The sequence below is a fragment of the Podarcis bocagei genome, assembly GCF_964188305.1.
Source record: "Podarcis bocagei genome assembly, chromosome: 6".
Taxonomy (NCBI): Eukaryota; Metazoa; Chordata; class Lepidosauria; order Squamata; family Lacertidae; genus Podarcis; species Podarcis bocagei.
The window spans coordinates 11,552,585-11,567,116 of record NC_138130.1 but is presented as its reverse complement, the minus strand read 5'-3'; the positions used below and the strand labels follow the sequence as shown (position 1 = coordinate 11,567,116).

At 40.6% G+C, this 14,532-nt stretch overlaps 1 protein-coding gene across 6 annotated transcripts in view; it reads right to left on the bottom strand.

Annotated features, from left to right (window-relative positions):
• Positions 1 to 629: 629 nt before the first annotated feature.
• Positions 630 to 14,532, bottom strand: part of SCEL (sciellin) — a 54,134-nt gene continuing 40,231 nt past the window's right edge. For 3 of the 6 annotated variants that reach the window (XM_081198477.1, XM_081198478.1, XM_081198475.1), the window contains 8 exons: positions 10,958 to 11,014; positions 9,955 to 10,017; positions 9,097 to 9,183; positions 7,937 to 8,005; positions 6,768 to 6,842; positions 5,138 to 5,246; positions 4,045 to 4,147; positions 630 to 3,241 (listed from right to left, as the gene is read on the bottom strand). In XM_081198477.1, the coding sequence (XP_081054603.1) occupies positions 3,225 to 3,241; positions 4,045 to 4,147; positions 5,138 to 5,246; positions 6,768 to 6,842; positions 7,937 to 8,005; positions 9,097 to 9,183; positions 9,955 to 10,017; positions 10,958 to 11,014 (580 nt within the window). In that variant the 3' untranslated portion in view covers positions 630 to 3,224. The remainder of the gene's footprint in view (positions 3,242 to 4,044; positions 4,148 to 5,137; positions 5,247 to 6,767; positions 6,843 to 7,936; positions 8,006 to 9,096; positions 9,184 to 9,954; positions 10,018 to 10,957; positions 11,015 to 14,532) is intronic. The other 3 variants (XM_081198476.1, XM_081198479.1, XM_081198480.1) reach the window with 3 other exon arrangements.

Here is a 14,532-nt window from a genome sequence, read left to right as displayed (position 1 = left end):
AGCCGTGCAACGTAGAATCAGTTAGGAAAGGTGCTTGTGTAAATTGCATGTAAGAGGCTGCACACATTGAAGGGGCTGCTCTCCCTGACATCCACACACTGGGCAGGGAGCATGCATAGTCTTCCACAATAACTAGAACTCCAGTGGCACAGATTTCCAGCTTGCATGGAAAGTCTACAGGCATTGAGATTTGAATGCTTGGGGTTTCCATACATTGTCTGTGGACATCAGTGTTTGAGTTCAGTGAAGTGCTGGGGACAGCCCAGCAATGCAGCCCTGCTGTGGCCTAAGTTGTCCAGAAATGGCTGTGGTCCTGAGGAATGACAACATTTCTTAAATAGAGAGGCAGGGAAATCTCTGAAAAGGTATCTCTGCCTGACAGAACAAAATGCATGCCTGGTAGACTGTGTTCAGCAAAGTACATATAATAAAATATCACCTTCTGGTGTGGTTTTCGGTATTCTGACTATTTTTACCCATCCTTGTAGAATTATATTTCACTTTGAAAAGAGCTTCTAATTGGCTTTCCTCCTTCCCCACTGCTGATAAATCTCCCCAGAGCAGTCTGTTATGTACATACTTTGAAATTCGGCGCTTCCTTTGAAAAATGTATTATTCCCTAGTCACACTTGATCTTTAGTAATCTTTATTGGAAAGATTCAGGCAGGGGAAAATCAATTTCAAACAACATTGATATGAGAGACAAGTAACAAATAAAATAACTGTACAACCACTTCTTTTTCCAATGTCACTGAAACACTGTTCTATGTGGATTATTTTTAGGATTGTATATGAACAAATAGGTTTTACTATGCACTAAATGGTAACTTTAATGGCTGCATCGCAATAAACCTCAAGCTCACACACTTCCACCCCCAGAACAATCATGGAGAAACTGGAAAACTTTACTTCCATTTTTGGAACCACCAGGGTTTAGCATTCTGTCCAAACCCTAAACTTTGGTTAATTTTAACTATGGCCTGTGAAGGAAAGCTAGTTCCATAGCCCATTCTATTAATTTGGCTTGTTTCAAACAAACAATAGTTAAGGTTCATGGCAATTTGTCTGGTTCACATGAAACAAGCTGCACTTAATCAAAAATGGAAGCAAGAGCATACAGTCTCCTTTGTTCTAATCACAACCATGGTTTATCTCAGAATGTCTGGATTCAACCAAGATCTTATTTTTAAAAATCTTTTATATCTTTAGTTTAATAGGTTCTACATAACAGCGAACTTTCTCTACTCTTTATCACTAGTGAAGTTAAGCTGTTTGCATGCACTAAGACTGACAAAAGAGAGAAAAGAATTCATGTTTACAATTCTATACAATTGTAAATCCATGAGTTTTAAATAAAACACAGTGCAAGCTGAGTCCCAATCCTTAGAATATTTATCTCTCATATGTGGAAGATGAGTGTTTGCATGATCATTGTATCTGCAGTAGATTTTAATGGAGATGGGCTGAAACTTTCCAAGCCAAATATATATATGTATCCACCAGGGTGTCCAGTCCCTGCTGCTGCTTCTCTCACAATCACCACCTTAGCTCACATTAGCATTTATTTCAGCTGCCATACTACTCCACGCAGAGGTCCTGCCTAAAGCATAACTCATTCATTGCATACTCAGCCCAGTGATTACCGGAAGACCTCTATCCCACGGGTGAGCAACCCTCAACCTCATTTTGTGCACTCCATCACTTCCTGAAACCGACCCCTTTCTGCCATCCCATTAGACCGTCTTCCTGTTTGTTTCCCTGATTTTTTTTAAAAAAGTGTTTCCTCCTGCTTCCTTTCATTGCAGGTTCAGTACAATTGGAAGGGGGAAATAATTTGATAAGAACAAATTGATGCCTTAAAAAAAATGTTTGTCCTGGTTGTGTGGCTTAAGGAAAAGACCTCCCCTTCCCTGCTGCCATGGGTTTGCATAGGGCACCCATGTCAAAAAGGAATTACTTTCACTTGCTTTCCAGAATAGGAGCTGTATCAATTACTGTGTTGAATAATAATAATAATAATAATAATAATAATAATAATAATTAATAATTCTGTACTCATTTGAAAGTAACCCCCTCAAACTCAGTGGAGCTTACTTCTTAGTAGAGCGGAATAGGATTGGGAATTCTGAGACAGCCACAGAAGCAAAGCAGTCTTTATTCTTGATTAGTTAACCCAGGACATTTTTGTCTCTCTCTGCCCATCATTGGTTCTGTCCATGCTCCCTGCAGGAATGTGGCCTCCCCCCGCCCCCTGACAGATTACCTCTGAGCAACTGTGGCCCTGGAAAGAAAATAGTTTACTAACCCCTGATCTAGCTTGTGATGCTGCAGACTGTGTTGACATGACCACTGTCGTCTCCTCTGTGTATCTGGGGAGAGGATGTGGTTGCATGGTAGAATTCTGTGGATGCCCCCAATCTGTCCCATGATCAATCCATCATTGCTTTATTTACTTTTCTTTTAATTGCCTGGGAACTGCAGAAGGTCAACATGCAGACCTGTCCATGTGGCCATTAGGCCGAATAAGATGGTTGGTTTTGGCAGCAGGCTTTGGACACAATTGAAAGAGTGCCACTCACACACAGATACCCAAACAATATTGTACCTTCTGCCTCACCTAGTGCTGCTCCTATTACTTCCAGTATAGCAGTAAAATGATGAAAGGGAGGAAGCCCTTATGTGGTAACTGTCTCATGATTTCACTTCTGACCCACTGATTCCCATGGGACTTAAAACACAACTCAAGTTATCTGGACTGGACCCACTGAGCTGAGATGTTGTCTTAGATCTATAATGACTCATTTACAGACACAAGTATTCAGATTATAAGCACGGGTGTGTGAATTGTTTCAGAATGAACAGGAACCAGTGGAACCACAGTCAAGAATAGCCAAGATACACTTTCACTACAATCCTATGAGTGTTTACTCAGAAAAAATAAGCTGTACTGTTTTCGGTGAGACTCATTCCTAAGTAAGCAGACAGAGGACTGCAGTCTTAGACGTTGTTTACTTACTGATAATGCACACACACATATTCTAGGCAGAAGCCACCATGCACTTCCTTCTTTTTAGAAGTAGTGTTATAGTTTCATTTTTCACATCTTCAAATGTCTACCATTTATTATTATTCTTGGAGTTCTTTACTCATCCTAAAAAAGCATATGATTTTCAAAGATAAACGCATGCAGCTGATCCATCAACCTGAACTGTCTTCAGTCAAAATTAGTAGGCCCATGATGCTGTAAGGGAAAGAAAATGCCCATTAGAAACTGAAAATGTGCACAGCCTTATCAAGTCAGCCATTTCAGACCAATGTGTTAAGTTTCTCTAAACACAGAGCTATTTCAGTTCCATATTATTTGAGGTATTCCAGATACTGATTGTCTTTTAAATGTGATTCTTAACATTCACTGGTGTTCAGGGATGGAAGGATCTCTCAGTTTCAGATCTCTCAGTTTATCATTTTTCCAATCTTAAATTCAGTTCAGCAGTTTGCACTTTAAAATTATCATGACATTTTGCCAGCATTTTACTGGGAATTTCTCCTAATCCACACATTTTTGCACAGTTGTGACTAATGTACCCAAATTTTGCAAGCCATTCCCCCTAAAATAATGCATGTTACTATATTATCTTAACTAATGCATTCATTTTAATGTGTATCTTTACCTAATATATGCATTTTGTAAACATTGTTTGGTTAGAGAACGGTATCACAAAATTTGGATAAGTGTGAATTTAGAAGGGTAACTGTGTCTCGGTTTGTGTGTTGTTTCAGAAAGCATGAGTTTGATATATTTCTCTTTACACGCAAACTGAACTGAATTTTCTCCCTACCGGTGTTGTGAATATCAAGCAGGGAAACATATATTTGGACATTCAATAAATGTATGTTGGACTTCTGCATTCACCAAATCCTGCAATCTACAGCACCATAAACAGGAACTGAACTGAAGTGTTTCAGAGGTACTTTGAACCCCATGCCTCCCTGGTTGTTGTTAACAACTGAACCTTCAAGCAGGTGCCCTCCAGTACAACTTACATTTAACTCTGGAATAGCATGGTTCACAATGCACCGTGTTCTTGTAAATCCAAATGCTATCTCCCGCCTTCACGTTTTCCAAAGGTGCTTTGCAGATTTCGCACTAGGAACACACAGAGTTAAACAAAAACCTTTAGTTATTATTTATTTCATCAATTCTGAGTCAGATACCAACCGGGATAAAAGCTTTAGAAAGCTTGTTGAAAAAGTGTGAGCGCCTTTAGCTGGTGCCAAAAAGACAACAGAGAAGGTGCCTGCCTGATATGAAGTGGGAGGGAGTTCCAAAGGACAGGTGCTGCCCAGCTTCAGCATTGTGCAGGACACACCTCCTGACAAGGTGGCATCTGCAGGACGTGTTTGCCTGCGGAGCACAGTGACCAGCTGGGCATGCAGGAAATGATGCAATCTTTTAGGCATCTTGTTCCCAAAGCTTTGCAAGGCTTTGTACACCAAGACCTTGAATCCAGTCCAGTAGCTAATCAGCAGCCGTGTTATGAAAATGCCTGATAGCGAGTCATCTTTAATATACGTTATGGTGTGCAAAACATGGAAGACTCACTAACATTTCAGTACAACTGAACTTAAGATCTCAGAGAAATTCAGCCTCAGGGTTTTTGCCCTGTACAAATATAGTTTTCTTTATTCTTTGGCTGTCATGTGGAGAATGCAGGATCTGTTTAAATGCCATATCCCCATGTTTTTCCCCCCTTCCTCACTGCACACCGATGCTACATTTTCTTATAACTTGGTTCTACAGAAGGAAAATCAGTGTAGCAGCTTCAGGGCTAGTATACTCCCTCTGCTGTTATGGGTGCTTCCTCCAGTCTGTCCCATGATGACTCCATTGTCATCTCCATAAGAGTACCAATAGCAGAGCAGCAAGAGCAGTGAATATTTCCACCCGTGGACCTCCCTTTCCATGAGACAAAGAGGGAGATCTGCCCTATCCTATCATCCTTGGGATGCCCTTCCAGGGACCTTAGGGTTGCTCTCTAATTTGATTTAAAACCCGGTGCTTTGATCAAAATTCACAATCGTCATACTACAAATCCATGCATATTTAACGACAGTTGGGTGAAAGACATGTTCCTACCTTGAAGCAAGTTGCATGACAGCAAATCTGCAAGGCATCAAGAATCATCTTTGTGTCTATGCCCAAGGGCTTCCGGCAGTAAGTGCACATTTCTTTTTCAATAACGGCTCTGTATAAGAACAGGATTCATTGAGTGAATACTACAGTACTGGAAGGTTTCACTGTGCAAATATTCTCACTTTTCCATGCCTGCATGAAGTTGTGACCTTCTCACCATGGCTCGATGTGCAAAGAGCAGGCTAGAACCGGTTTCAAGATTGAGTTGTCTGAAGGCATAATGCGCAAGTCACCTGGGCAAGCCCATGAATGGGAGCTGCATAACTGCACTGCTAAGCTCTTGCACAGCTCTCATTCATTCAGGAAGGTAGCCAAAGCACAGATAAACAGATCACTTGGAAGAGCTGTTGCTAAACAGTGAATCTCCCAAGGCAGGTATGGGGAACCTGTGGACCTCCAGATATTGATGGAATCTGGCCCATCAGCCCCAGCTAGCATGGTCCATGATTTAGGGATAACGGTAGCTGCGGTGCAGTAACATCAAGCGACAACTTAAATGTATGAGTGGATTGACACAAATCTAACACTACAAATTTTCATATTCACTGACATCATCTTAGTAGTCATACCTTTTCAGTGAAATCAATTCACCCACTCTACTGCTAGCAATCTAGCATACAGTGTAGAGAAATCGAGTGAAGAATGTGGACATGTGAACGGGAAAAGCTTTCAGGTAATAATAATAATAATAATAATAATAATAATAATAATAATATTTTTTTATTTATATCCCACCATCCCCAGCCGAAGCTGGGCTCAGGGCGGCTAACAACAATAAAATAAGACAACATTTTAAAGTAATAAGTGTAAAAACTTGGGTATGGGGCAAAACGGACAAGATGTTTCTCACTTTGATGTAAAGAGACAGTAGGAACATTCTACCACATGTGGCGGCCTTGTAGGGTTATTAAAGACTACTGGGAATTAATCCATAACGAACTGGAAAAAAATGTTTAAAAGATCCTTTACGAAAAACCCAGAAGCTTATCTTCTGGGTATAATATCGATAGAAGTCTCAAAAGAAGAAGAAGCAAGTGAGTCTATTGCAACTGCGGCCATGTGGATTTTACTTGCACAAAAGTGGAGAACAGACGCAGTTCCAAGGAGCAGTAGCATCATAAACTGCTGGAATATGTGCAACTAGCGGATATGACTAATAGAATAAGAAACAGAGATTTAAAAGAACTTAAAGAGGATTGGATGTTATCTATAGAATATATGAAAAAGTATTATAGTAAGACAATGAACCTAGCGAGATGAGTATAATTCAGCAGCGTAAGTTATAACATGAGATAAAGAGAAGGAGAGAGGAAAATTTAGAACAAGACAATGTGGATAGTTTGGGAACAGAGAGGAAACTTGGGAAGGAGTGGAAGGGAAGTATATGAAAAGAAGTTTTCTTTCTTATTCTTTTTTGAACGCAACAGTTGTACTAATGTGGATCTACTAATGAAGAACTGCAGCAGAAAAGCAAATAATAGATGATAGATAAAAGATAGATAGATAGATGTTTCTCTCTTTGCTTTCTTCCTCTATATTTCTTCATTCTACAGTGTTCAGTATATATACCCACCTATCAGAAGTAGAGTAAACAGTTTTGATAGATTTTCCAGGAATGTTGTCTTCATAAGCATCATGAGGAAATCTGCTGTGATAGAAGGAACATGTACCAAGTGATGAACAATAGGGTTGGTTTTTTTTTAAAAAAAAAAACTTTTCAAGTTTGCACTCCGACAAAGAGAGTGTATCATCAATCAACATCAAAGCCATCCACAGAGACTTGAGGACAGACTTCAAAAATATACAGATATACAAGAAACCGTTTTAAAAGAACAGTTGGGGGAGGAGGGCAAGATGAGACTTGTACTGCATTATACAAAAAGGGCACAAAACTTGCCTTTGCATGGCTCCCATTATTCAGCAGGGCTCATGCAGAATGAGGATTTTGCCCCCAAGGGGCTTATATCTTAAGAGCATGCTTAAGCACTCGATATTTTAGAAGTAATGGATTTCTAAAATAACAGAAAAGCACACAATAGTGTCAGATAGAGATGTCATATGTGAAGCCATTCAGCAGAATGAAGACAGATAAGGCACAAGGTGAAATAAGAAAACATAAAACTGTGCTATTTTATGTTTTGCAACACTGTTCATTTATGAGACTCAGAAATTTATTGCAGGGCCAGAAAAGAGTCAATAGAAATGCTGCAATCATTGTTTACATGTTTGCAGTCCCAGCCAGGCCAGCAAAACCAGGAGATTTATGATACCCCTGATGGGTTCAACAAACATGACTGCATTCATCTTTGTGGGTCAATGCATGTCTCCCTCCATAAATCCTAACTATTATCTTGTGTTTACATGCATGTATACATTCTTTCTCTCTCCACATAGATCCCAGCATTAGACATGCTAAACCTCTATAGGAATCAATGAGCTGAGCTGAGCTGTGTATTGTACTGTGGCTATAGTCTGGTAATATATATCTAGCCATTTTGTTTTAATCCCTTATCACTTGCATTTAATTTCACATTTTATTCTGGGATGACATAAAACCATATATTGTATTAGATTATATTCATTCTATGCATTCAAGAAACCAGAATATTAGCCATGCCATAGCTGGGGGTGGGGGAAAATAACATTGCTTGTGTTTAAACAAATCATGTTTAAACTGTTATTTTTGGAATTAGTACACGAGGAAGTATTTCTGGAAAAATACGACGTGTATTTTTCAGGTACCTATTCTCATATGTCCTTGTGTACACAATTGTGTCCTTTGGACTTGAGTAACTGCTTGAGGCAATACAGCTGAAACACATACAAAAAATGAGGAGAATTTCATTCTCTAAAAATAAACATACAAAAGCGGTAAGAAAAAGCAATGTCATAAGAACAGAGCAAGAGATCCCTGATGCATCAAGCCAGAGGCCTGTCTTGTTCCACCACCCTGGTTCAGAGTGCCCAACCTGATTTAGTTGGGCAGGGACACAATAGCTGTCTCCTGGCATTATTTTCAGCAACTGGGATTTGGAGGCAGGCTGCCCCTGTTGCTGGGGGGTAGCTTATAACCACTGTGACTAGTTGCCATTGCCTCAGCCTTTAAACTTGCTGGACATCACCATAGCTTGGGTAGCAAATTCCATAATTAACACTGCATGGTGTAAAGAACTGCAATTCCATTTGTCTGGCCCAAATCTCCCGCTATTCCATTTCAGTGGATGGCCCCAGGTTTATTAAGAGAAAGGAAGGGAAGCTTTTCTCCAACCACCTTCATGATGCTACCTGCAAAATACTACAGGTTCCATTGTTCACTGTTTAGGCCCTGGTCTTGACCACATTTTTGAAACACTGGATTGATACGGACAGATGTTTAACAAATGGTAACTTTACACAGGGCACAAATATTTGTTTAGAAAGCTGTTCCTGTTTCAGGTTTTACCTGATGGAGAGAAGTTGTTTTTTTAAAAAAATCACAATTCTGTGTAGGATCACGGGCGAATACAATCCTAAACTCAATGGAACAAAGCAAGAATACAGAGTTCCAAGGTGGTAGAATGGACGGTAACACTTCATACTGTGGCCAGAAAGAACTATGGGAAAGGGAGCTTCTGAGAGAAGCAGTTTGTTCTCTGATGCCTGCCCAAGCAATTCTTTTAAATAAAGGGGTTGGTTTGTACATGCAGAACGCTTCTCTTCCCTGAGATTTACAGACGGGCAAAGCTACGTGTGTGTGTTACCCACATTGAACTTCCCCACCTGTACTCAGAAAGAGTTGCTGGACTGGGGAAGCTGAATTTCTTCTAACACATTTTCCTTGGTAGGAGTTTATAGGAGAGATAGCCTTTTGCAGCTGGGGAAAAAGGAAAAACACTCCATTTATTGGCTTAAGAATACTGTACCTGGATCCTCTTGTGTCCTGGTATAAATGGTTCATTTCTGACGGACCATCTGGAATACTGGCAGATTCATGGTCCTGCTCTGGTGCCCTGTGGAGGACAAGGTTGGAGTAAGAAAAAGAAGTCTAGCCATGATTTATCTTCACCACCATTTCTCTATTCTTCTACTATGCATGTAGCAAAGGAGCGGGATTTAAAATATTAAAAGGGGAAAGAGGAGGGTGGGAACTTAAGAGGGAAAACTCTCAGAGGGAATGCATTCATCAAACACTGGCTACTCTGCCTTTATTTTGAATGCCTGTTGTTTTTGTGCCAGAGCCTTAAGCTCTGCTAAATGAATAGCCATCGGTGCCAAGCACTGTTTCATATGCAGAACATGTAGCCTGAGAGAGGGCCTCTCTGCTGTTCTTCCAATCTAAAGCAATGAGGCTGATCTGAGAGCAGAGAACGGAGCTCATTCTTCACATACAATCTTTGGCTGCAGTCCTACTCTTGCTTGAGCTGACTCTGAAGTTAGAGAGGTTTCACCCTTGCCACCATTCCACCAAAGGCTTCATTTAATTAAAAAACAACAACAGCCAGCAGCCTAAGGGGTTTATCAGACCCCGGAGAAGCATCTGCAGTGGTGAATGGAGAAAGGAAAAAGGAAGGGGGAAAGGCAACATTGTATACTCATACCAAGTCATACTGGCGAGGAAATGGAAAGTGTGGGATGACATTGGCTTGAAGCTTCATCTGACCTCCCCACAAACAAATCAGAACAAATGCACAATAAACAAGTCCTCTCAATTAATAAACAAGTGACATGAATTAACCTCTACAGGACTGCCATGGTTATAAGAACTAAGATTTAAGACTCACCTCTTTTTGTTTTGATCCTCAGGAGAGGATTTTACTACAATGAGATCATCTAGTTCTTGGCTCCTGTCAAAGATAAAGAGCAGAGCCTGATGACTACAAAATACTGGATGTTTTGCTGGACGTTTTAAAAAAATGCAAACACGAATGTTACTTTATCAAGTCATCAATGATTTCTGTGAGGCAGAATCTGTTTTAATTTTTATATCAGATTCAAGCACCAGACAAAAAGTATGAAGCATTATCTGCTATGAAGAAATATGGCCCCTTCATTACAAATCAAGACATTTGACTTCATGTCCCATAGCCTGATCCTGTGTTTATTTATCAAGACATAAAGCCTACTGTATCTAATAGGACTTGGTCCCAAGTCCTTACACATTATTGCAGTAACTTCTTAGAAAGTAAGTGTGCTTACAACCATCCCACTAATCACGCCTACAGCTCACCAAGCCCTAATTCCATGTATCAGTCATTTATTCATTTTTGAAGAGGCTTGCTTAGTTAAACGTTTGGAGCATAGCAGCCTACTGCCCTCATCCTGCAGACTTTACAGGAAGGAGTGCTCCACTCCAGAGCTTCGTGTTCACAATGATGCACACAGAACTCTTTCCTGACCTGCAGGACCCCACATGCTTCTATCCTCCTGGTCTCCAATCACTGCCATCTTCTAGGCCCCATTTCCTGCCCCTCCCAGGCTATCCTTTTCCAGGTTCCCTCTCATGGAGGAAGGGAAAATTCTGGACATGCATTTGATACAGAAGTAGTGCTGCATGGGCATGGAAACCATGTGCTCACAGCTACACATATGTGGGATGTAGCCAATGTTAGTTCTACTCAAGGGTAGACCCACTGAAATTAATGGCCACGACTAACTTAGGGCTGTTCATTCCACTCATACTCTGAGGAGAACTTAGTTGGCTACAAACCCTCCCTACATTTTTAACTCAAGCCACAGGTAACAGATTTTCTAAAGTGCAGGAGAGATAAAATTTAAAAGAATTGCCTTTTGTTTTTCTGAGCAGTGTTATTTACAGCGATGAGGTCATCTAGGTCTCTTCCTCTGTGAGAAAAGCAAAGAAACAAAAAAATTGGACTAGTTACTTTTGCAAGAAACGGACCCCTGATCACAAATACTCTCAGGGAAGAGCGAGGGGAAGAACTTAATGCATTAGGTAATCGTCAACTCATACGGATATTTATTACAGCTAATAATTCCACCAAAATGTTTTCCTTCCAAGATTTAAATATACTAAAATTATCCTGAGATTTGTTTCTCTTTTCCTGATTAAGCGACATGATCAAAACTAAGCTTCCTGAAGAACTCTAATGCCAGCACATAAACCTACCCTGATATAATGCACGACATCCCATTTATGTCAATGTAAAGGAAATGCAGTCTGAATTGGAGGGAGGGAAACATCACTAAGTTTCATGTCATTTGCGGACAGAAAACAGCAACAACAGTGAATATCGATGGCATTCGCTGAATTGATTTTGTTTCCAGACCTAGGACAAAGAAGCCATTTCTACTCCTGTTCCCGTTTTCATCGGAATTCTCTTCACAAACTGGCCTTGTTCACGGGTCATGATAAATTAGATTAGCCTCAACCAGAGCCAGGGCCTTTTCAACACTGGCTCCAGCCTGGTGGAACACTCTGCCTCATGAGACCAGAGCCCTGCAGGATCTGATTTCTTTCCGCAGGGCCTGTAAGACAGAGTTGTTCCACCTGGCCTTTGGATTAGAATCAGTTTGATTCCCTCCCCCTCTTTCTTTTTCCTTTCTCCTCCTGTGAAGAGGCTGCATCCTAATGTTTTAATGTTGCATCTTAATCTTTTAAATTGTATTTTAATCAACTTGTTTTTATTATTGGTTGTTAGCCGCCCTGGCTGGGGAGGGCAGGGTATAAATAAAATTATTATTATTATTATTATTAGCCGTCTTGGCTGCGGAGGGCAGGGTATAAATATTATTATTATTATTATTATTATTATTATTATTATTATTATTATTATTATTATTATTAATATTATTAATATTATTATCCAGGCTAACCACATGCTATAACACAGGTTGGTCCTTCCCTGTCCAGTATTTATCTCCCCTCAGCTACTCTCCCACAGGTGCTTTTATCCCGGTAGGGCTCACTATTGGAATTGGGAGCTCAGTTGAGGGACGAATTATGTCAGCAGGGAAAGTGAAGGGAAGGAAGTAGCAGGGAAGTGCCGGCAAGATCCTGTGCTCACTCACACATCCCTTTTGCTCTTAAAAATCAGACTCCTTATCCACACCGGACCTACTTTCTTCTACCTGACTGCAGCCGATTCAGGTTTGACCATTGGAGCCTGCTACCATAAAATGTAGCTTCAGGAGCTCTTGCTGTTTGCTCAAGTAACTGACACTTTGGTGCTAAGTATTTTGAATCTCTATGCAGCCACCGGAACATTGACTTGAGGATAAGCGTAGATACTTCCGATGCTAAGCAGCTTGCATTAGCGCACCATGTCTCAAGGCATAAAAATCCAATGCGCTGTCTTCTTAATACAGCTATTAATATAAGCATTTCATAACCTTCCTGTTGTTCAAGAATTATGCTTATAGCCAAACCATAAACAAACTGCAGTGCAATAAATACAACATTAGTTCGGGAATTCTATTGGAGCAGAGGATTATTTTTTTTCTGGAGCAGAGTTATGAGTCATATATCTTAGGGGGAGTTTTATTTTATCTATTTTCTTACAGGTACATTCTGCCTTTTTTGTACCGTAAGAGGTTCCTAAGCAGTTTCCTACCCAACTATTGACCAGACCTAAACCTGCTTAGTTTCACCAACGTGGTGGCCTCCTATAACTTCAGACCATACCCTGGGACATTCTAGGGAGATGAACATCTCTGAAGACTTGTTCATTAATAAAAACAGACCAAACTAGACTTCTAATGTCAACAGAATCAATGTGGCTGCCTAGTGGTTAGGGCACTGGACTCCGAACTCAACTCTCTATTTGGCTACAAAGCTTACTGAATGGCCTGGGTTCAGTTAGTTGTAAGTTGCCTTGAGCTGCCTTTGGCAAGAAAAAGCGATCAATAAATTTAGTAATAATAATGTACCACATCTGAGCAGCCTTTACCTTTCAAGGGGTTGCTGTGAGGGCAAAAGCTCTGATTTATTTATTTTATACATACATACATATACACACACACACACACACACACACACACACACAGTATGTCTATGTCTATATCATCTATATATCTATATATCTATCTATATATCTATATCTATATATATCTATATATCGATCTCGATATAGATATAGATATGCTTCCCTTCAAATGAATTTGCCTCAAAAGCTGGCTTATGGAAAAAATGAAAGACAATAGCATGAAAACAGAAACAGGAAATTTGCAAACATTCTAAACAAATTCAGGAAACATCCTAAAATGAGAGTCAGGCACATAACTTGCCTGCCATCAGTAAGTCAAATGGTTGATAGAACAGGAACATTTTTAATCAGTTGGTGGGAAACAGTAAGAGAGAGGTCCAAATGGATCTCCCATAGAACCCCCCACCCCAGGAACTGCTTATTAAATAAATAATATCTCTATGCTCTCAAAATGTAACATAAATGAATACATACATCTAAAATCATGGTACAAATAGTGCCAAACTGATAGCTAACAAAATGAGGAAAGGGGTGGAATTCTCACCGGTCTTTGGGGATTTCTGCAGTAAGTGCCAAGCCCATCACGCCCACCAAACGTTCTGGGCAGCCCAAGCACAACAGCTGGGTCTGATGCTACAGGAAAGAGCCCAGCCCTTTTGTACCAAACATGTTTACAGCCATTCGGAACACGTGCAGATATAGTCTTACAACTGGAAAATCCTGCTAAGTCCTCACCTAAACATTTTTTTTAACATTCCTTGTCAACGTGTGTTATTTTCCCTGCTTTAACTACAGTGGTACCTCAGGTTAAGTACTTAATTCGTTCCGGAGGTCCGTTCTTAACCTGAAACTGTTCTTAACCTGAAGCACCACTTTAGCTAATGGGGCCTCCTGCTGCTGCCGTGCCACTGGAGCCCGATTTCTGTTCTCATCCTGAAGCAAAGTTCTTAACCTGAGGTACTATTTCTGGGTTAGCGGAGTCTGTAACCTGAAGCATATGTAACCTGAAGTACCACTGTACCTCCAAAAGCTTTCCATTAAATGCCACCTTCTCTGGTCTTTTAAGAGTGCAATTCTAACTTTCCCCCAGCCCAGCAGGGCAAGGCCATTGCTGCCTCTGCAATCATGCCAGAAGGTGGGGACAGAGGCAGTTTTAGGGTAGCGTATGGTTACCAGATGTCCCGTTTCCTGGGGACAGTCCCCAGATTTACAAATCTGTCCCCGGACAAAATCCATCCCCGGAATGTCCCCGGATTTCATTTAATGTCCCTGGATTTATATTTTAACTGATGTAGATTTTTTATTAGGGAATGAATGTTGTGTGATTGGTTCAAGGGCACAAGACACATCATATGGGGACTTCCGGTGAGGCAGAATGGCGAGCGCCCCGGCAGTGAGCAGCTCCTGAAGCCAGCC